The 7,445-nt window shown below is 36.3% G+C and overlaps 1 protein-coding gene across 1 annotated transcript; it reads left to right on the top strand.

Moving 5' to 3' along the window:
• Nucleotides 1-5,216: 5,216 nt before the first annotated feature.
• On the top strand, nucleotides 5,217-6,167 carry OR51F2 (olfactory receptor family 51 subfamily F member 2; the record flags this gene model as incomplete). The annotated part of the gene is made up of 1 exon (XM_079788383.1): nucleotides 5,217-6,167. One exon carries the CDS (start codon nucleotides 5,217-5,219, stop codon nucleotides 6,165-6,167), a length of 951 nt encoding a protein of 316 aa, XP_079644509.1.
• Between the last annotated feature and the right edge of the window lie 1,278 nt (nucleotides 6,168-7,445).

Here is a 7,445-nt window from a genome sequence, read left to right as displayed (position 1 = left end):
CCACAAGCTGAGCGCAGTGGTGGTGGTGGGAGCCTCTCACGCCTCCACAGCAGCACTAAGGATATTCGATTGCCACTTAGGCCCGCTCCCCCTGAGGGTTACTGGCTGGCAGAGGGATGTCTGACTGCCAGCTTAGGCCCAATCCTCCGGGAAGCGGGCCTAAGCTGGCAGGTGGACACCACCCCAATTCTCCCCCCACCAAGGGGTCCTGGACTGCGAGAGGATGAGGCCGAGCTGAGGGACTTCCCTGAATGCACAAATTTTTGTGCACTGGGCCTCTAGTACAGAATAATACTGTGGAATTCATAGCACCAAGGATAAAGAGTAGAGCCTAATGGTTAAACATAGGGAGATGACCTGCAAAGGAAGGCCAGTAAGTTTAGTTTTTGTCTGACAGGCCTAGCAGTGAATAGGTGAGATTTGTTTAATAGTATCTACATGCCAGATTGTATTCTAAAGGTTTTAAAATTATAAAATTACTTATTCTCTACAACAACTTCATGAACTTGGTCTCAACATCCTCATTTTACAGGTAAAGAAACTAAGGCACAGACAGGTTAAGTTTTCACTATTTGTAGATATACAGACCCAGAACTTTATCTCTAGTCTTTTTCACTATGTTAAACTAAACCTTAAAATATTCAGAGAAAGCCCTGGCCAGTGGCTCAGTTGGTGGGAGCGTGGTCCTGTACACCAAAGGTTGTGGGTTCAATCCCCAGGCAGGTGTGTACAAGAAGCAACCAATCCATGATTATCTCTCACATTGATGTTTCTCTCTCTCTTCCTTCCTCTCTCTAAAACCAATAAACAGGTGTGACTCAGTGGTTGAGCATCAATTTATGAACCATGAGGTCACCGTTTGGTTTCAGGTCAGGGTACATGCCTGGTTGTGGGCTCTCCAGTGGGGAGTGTGCAGGAGGCAGTGGACCAATGATTCTCTATCCATTGATATTTCTATCTCTCTCTCCCTCTTCCTTCCTCTCTGAAATCAATAAAAAACATGTAAAAAATCAATAAATCTCTCTCTCTTTTTCTCTCTTCCTCTCTCTAAAGACCAATAAACATCCTCAGGTGAGGATTAAAAAACATGTTCAAAGAAAATTATTTAAAAATCTAACAATTCTATACAAAGCCAATCTATCAATAAAGTATAGGATCTAAGAAAATATATTCTTTGAGACAAGCAGGAACACAGAACATTTATCATTTTCTGCGTCCACTTTTTTTCTGAATGAAAGTGCTTCAGCAAAATAAAACAGATATCCAGTAAAGTTCAACTATTGCTAATCAAGTATGAGTGGAAATTACTCAGGGGTGCCATGTAAAGTAATTCAGAACTTAGAACTCAGAAGTTCAGAACTCAGGCTCCATCCCAGACATAATAAATTAGAATTTTCATTTTAATAACGTCTTGAGGTTATTTGTAGTCACTAAATTTTGCAAACATTTAATTACCATTCTGAGTAAATAGCAGTAAGTTATGAATGGGATGATAAAGAAAGCCTGTCCTTATCCTGCTAGCAGGCAAAATGGAAGACAATTTGAATTTCAGAGAAAACAGAAAGTGGTCTTAGAAATCCCCAATCCAGCCCTAATCGGGTTGGCTCAGTGGATAGAGGCCTGTGGACTGAAGGGTCCCAGGTTGGAATCTGGTCAAGGGCATGTACCTTGGTTGCTGGCACATCCCCAGTAGGGGGTGTGCAAGAAACAGCTGATCGATGTTTCTAACACTGTATCCCTCTCCCTTCCTTTCTGCAAAAAAAAATCAGTAAAATATATTTAAAAAGAAAAAAGAAATCCATGATCCATTATAAATGAAATGAAAAAGTGATATAATTGAATCATGTACAAGGAAAGAATCTATTTTATTTTGATGAATAGATGCTTCCTTTAATAGAGATATGTGCTTAGTGATTTAGGATGATATATGTGTTGGGTAATGTTTGTTTAAGCTTATTTCAATAAAAATTTATTTGCTTTACAGTTCAAACAACTGAAATACAAATACACAATATTTAATCTTAGCTCTAATGCTGTATATAAATTCATATATCTTTTCCAGGAAAATATTATGCTCTTGGTGACTAAATTTGGGAATAGAAAAAGAAGATGAGGAAAGTGTAAGGACATTTCTTGCCTGCACCCTACACAGCAGTAAATAAAAACCTAAAGTTAATGGATAAAAAAAAGAATGTTTATATTCATTAAAATAATATAAAGATAATAAAAACAATTAAAAGTGAGATGGTAAACATATTATGTAGACCTGCTTAGTCTGGTTTGGTGAACCTCCAGGGAAATTCTAGTTCTCACACTAGGATCATGCTGCTCATCTGATTATAGTATCTCCAAACCCCAAGGGTCTCTTGGCAGCTCCTTGTAGAAACCAGATCCAAGAGCACCCACATAAGTACTTGGCTGGCAGATCGTGGAAAGAAGCTCTCCTTTTGTCGGGATCCAGGTAAGATGCTAGGGCCAGAAACAGAAGACCAAGAAGAGGGAATGATGAGAGCTAACCTGGAGAGCAAGGCATGGGGAGAGGAAGGCAGGCACTTAGTGGCAAAGGACTGCAAATCAGAGGTAGAAGAGGAGAGGTATTGGGAAGAGGGATTCACAGTGACAGGCTGAAGCAGAGGGTTATGAGAATTAGTGAAAGATCACTAAGAAGCTTGCAAACAAACATTTCTTTCTAGGAGAAAATGTCAAAGTCAGTCAAGTCAAGGAAGTAGAGTAAATTTTTATGATTCTGTGTTACCCGAATTTGACATTTCTTATATATTTTATTGTTGTCTCACTCAGCTTTTAAATTTGGCTGATTTCTATATTTCTATTTTCTAGAATTATAAACTTTTTTAGTTCTTTCACTTGGCATCAGCTCCACCTTTTGCAGGATCATCACAGTCTGAGCTCTCTGATAGCTTTCTTATTAGAACCCGTTTATATTTAGAAAGGAGGACTTCAAATACATCTTCGCATTTGACCATTACAGAAACAGCTGGAAACAGGCAGAGCAGAGATATTTTTAAAGTTTAAGGTTTATAGATGAGGAGTCTTAGATGGGAATGGGCTAACAAGGCCCTACCTCCTGTCAAGTGTTGGGAGTGAGGACTATGACTTTCATCCTGGCGGCCACCATGTCCTTCCTGCCCCAAACCTCTGGACACAGAAATCTGTTTGATATTTTTGTTTCCTGTTCCCAACTCCCTTCCTTCTATCAAAGCACATGCTGTCCTCAAACAAAAGCAGACACAATCTATTTAAAGGAAATGTAACAGCATTGTTTGGTCTTGGTCTTCTAATGCATGTACATAGCATGCTGTACTTCTGATTTTGCTACAGATATCTTTTGCAATCAGTAAGTATTTAAGTTCGTTGTGGTGTTTTGTATCAATCGTTTACTTAATGGCTTTAATTTCATCTTATTTCTAAAGGAATTCCCTAAAAGAGTCATGAATGCATTTTCTCTTATTCTAATATTATTATAGGGGTTTTGTTTTGCCTTGAAATACTTAATCTAAATGCAGGAATACGGAAAATAGGGATCTTTATAGTTTTATAAATTGTTAGCCATTTGGTTAACCATCATTTTATCATATATCGGTTCTTTTTTTCTAGTGTTATCATCATCATACTCTTTATCCTTATTTATAACTCTTTTTGAAACTCTTCTGGGGTTATTGGTGGCTTTTCCTGTCATTGTAACTTTTTCTCTGCTGAATTTAATTTCTTGGACTGGTTTGGTGATTGAGATTTTTCTATAAAATTATTCATTTTGTATCTCTTGCAAATAAAGTATTATACTTATGCATCTATTCCATTGTATTTACCTTTAAAAATTTATCATACAGTTAACCATGCTTTTTCTACCTTTCTTGACCATTCTGGAAAAACAATGCACATATTTTCTTTTTAAGTAATTAACTTTGGTTTTTATTGTTAACTCATTTATTTGTGCTTTTTATTTTTGTTATTTGACTTTTTTGACATTTATTTAAATATTTCCTAGCATCTTATATTGAAAGCTTACAAAAATAATATTTTGAATCCTTGTTTTCCAATAAATGTCTATCTTTCATGCTATCCATTGCACTCCAATATGTTGCCTCACAAGTTATGATATGTGGTTTTTTCATTTTTATTTAGTTTAAAAGATTGTTTTTCTCATTTATATTTTCTGGCATAGAGAAGATTTTAAATAAATGGGTGTTGTTATTGCTTTGCAGCCCTTGTTATTTTGTATTTATAATAAATTAATATTATTTGTAGGTTAATTTAATAGTCTAGTATAATATCTGAAGGATATTATTTTGTGTTTAAATAAGAATAGGTAGAATAAGAAAGAGAGATATTAGAAAAGACTTGGTAATTAATTGGCATGGTGACCAGTAGAAACATATGAGTACAAAACTTCCAGAGCCTTGACTTAGATAATTGGTTAATTTTTGTGAAAATTATAAGCTTTGCATAGAATCTATAGGAGTAAGAACAATTATAGGGGAAAATGACCAATTTGGTTTTGAATAAAGTGAATGTGATTTATCCATGAGAAATCCATATGGCAAGTCCAGAAGAAAGTTCTATTTTCAGAAACCTGGAAACCAGAGATAGTTTTCAGATAGTTTTTAAAATTTTGTCATTAAATAAGTAAAAGATTAAACTGTGAAAATGGGAAAAATAATTATTCAAATGTCTTGAGGATGGACAAATGGCAGATCCTTAAAGAATTTCATATTTAAGGTTCTTGGGGGCAAAATTAAACTGGAAAAAGAAGTTTATGGGTGGAGCTATAATTATTTTTTTTAAGGTGGTTCTTTGGACTATTCTATTATCTCATATATAAACATGTGTCTTGAGGATGTCTTTGGGATTTTTCTGGACATACCCCAGGAAAAATCTAATAATATCTACATTATAAATGTGACTTGATTTTTTGGTGCTTTATTTCAGGATTAATAGTTTATTTAAAAAATACTGGAAACCAGATTTTTCATCATATCTATTGGGGGCTTTTATAGTCATGGATAATTTAATTGTAATGTTTGATTTCACCAAAAAGAATTACAGACTTAAGAAAATTTTAAGTAGTATAATATGGAAATTCTCTCTTCTCAACAAGTGAGTCTCAGAGTACCACTATGATGTTCTAAGTGATAAGCTATATATTCATTATGTCATATTCAATTATTCAAATATCCCTGTCTTCTCAGTCCCTCATTATGTTGGTCCTCAATAATACCAGTGCTCAGCTTCTGACCTTCCTCCTGACGGGTATCCCAGGCTTGAGAGCAGTCCAGGCCTGGATCTCCATCCCTTTTTGTCTCCTGTATGTCATCGCCCTGTCTGGGAACAGCATGATCCTATTTGTGGTCCTCCGTGAGCAGAGCCTCCATGAGACCATGTATTATTTTCTCTCTATGCTGTCAGCCACAGACCTGAGCTTATCCCTCTGCACACTTTCCACTACCCTTGGTGTCTTCTGGTTTGAAGCTCGAGAGATCAGCTTAAATGCCTGCATTGCTCAGATGTTCTTTCTCCATACATTTACTTTCATGGAGTCTGGGGTTCTGCTGGCCATGGCCTTTGATCGTTTTGTAGCCATCTGTGACCCACTGAGATACACCATCATCCTCACCAATGCCAGGATAGCCCAGATTGGGGTGAGCATGTTGATAAGGAATGTTGCTGTCATGTTGCCCGTTGTGCTTTTTGTCAGGAGGTTGTCCTTTTGCAGTTCTGTGGTCCTTTCACATTCTTACTGCTACCATGTTGATCTCATTCAGCTCTCATGCACAGACAACAGAATCAACAGCATCCTTGGCCTATTTGCACTCTTCTCCACCACAGGATTTGACTGCCCTTGCATCTTGCTTTCCTATGTCCTGATCATCCGATCTGTCCTCAACATTACTTCCTCAGAGGGGCAGTGGAAAGCCTTCAACACCTGCATATCCCACATCAGTGCTGTTGCCATCTTCTACATTCCTCTCATCAGCTTGTCACTTGTTCATCGCTATGGACATTCAGCACCTCCATTTGTCCACACCATCATGGCTAATATCTTCCTGCTCATCCCTCCAGTGCTCAACCCTATCATCTACAGTGTGAAGACTAAGCAGATTAGAAAGGCTATTGTTAAAGTCTTAATTCAGAAGCAGCTGCAAATCTAATCATTAGTTGTCTCAGAGTGAAAATAAAGCAATTTATGAATGAGTGCTTTGATAGAATGGGGTAATTGTTCCCAAAATGCCTAGATATGCTTCCAATAGTTCAAACTATGCAACTTATTGATTACATGATATTTGCTTAGTTTTCTTCCAGGAAGTCCATATTAATAAAACCTAAATTATGATTTTATTTTCAATTTAAAGTGAGACACTGTATAGAAACAAATATCTATATTTGCAAGTCATATAGTACCTCAATAAAACATTAATTCAGATTCGGCATATAATTCTAAAAGTCTAGATTTATGTTGGAAACTTTATTAATACACCGTTGTGCTTTTCTGAATGATATACAAAAAGCATTTCAATTAATTGGATTTTCCCCCTTAAAATTCTTGATTCTCTGCATGCTTCCAAAATATTTAAACTATAGAGTGAACCTTAAAATGAACATCAGTAAATCCATGGCTTTATAGTCAATTAATGTTTGACAAATGGGGCAATAACATAAAATGGAGTAAAGACAGTCTCTTCAACAAATGGTGTTGGGAAAATTGGACAGATACATGCAAAAAAATTAAACTAGACCACCAACTTACATCATACATATGAATAAACTCAAAATGAATTAAAAGCTTTAATGTAAGTTGTGAAACCATAAAATTCCTAGAAGAAAACAGAGGCAGCAAAATTTCAGGCATTTCTCATAGCAATAATTTTGCAGATATATCTCCTTGAAAAGGGAAAAAAAGAGAAAATAAACAAATGGGACTACATCACACGAAAAAGCTTTTTCACAGCAAAAGAAATAATCAACCAAGTGAAAAGGGAACCCACTGAATGGGAGAACATATTTGCCAGTGACACATTTGATAATGGGTTAATTTCCAAAATATATAAAGAACTTCTACTACTCAACACCCAATTTAAAAAAAATGGGCAAAAGATCTGAATGGACACTTCTGCAAAGAGGACATGTAGATGGCCAATAGACATATGAAGAAATCACATCAATAATCATCAGAGAGATGCAAATTGAAATCACAGTGAGATAGCCATTTTCACTCCTGTCAAAATGGTTATCATCAATAAATCAACAAACAAGTGCTGGTGAGGATGTGGAGAAAAAGGAATCCTGTACATTGTTGGTGGGAAGGCAGATTGCTGCAGGCACTATGAAAAGCAGTATGGAGTTTCCTAAAACTATAAAAAATGAAACTGCCTTTTGACCCAGCGATCCACTTCTGGATATTATGTAGAGTCATGTTGCCCTTTATTATG

Source organism: Cnephaeus nilssonii (genome assembly GCF_951640355.1).
Source record: "Cnephaeus nilssonii genome assembly, chromosome: 13".
In the NCBI taxonomy this organism is placed as follows: domain Eukaryota; kingdom Metazoa; phylum Chordata; class Mammalia; order Chiroptera; family Vespertilionidae; genus Cnephaeus; species Cnephaeus nilssonii.
The sequence above is the reverse complement of the archived record's forward strand: the minus strand, read 5'-3'. Positions and strand labels throughout refer to the sequence as shown.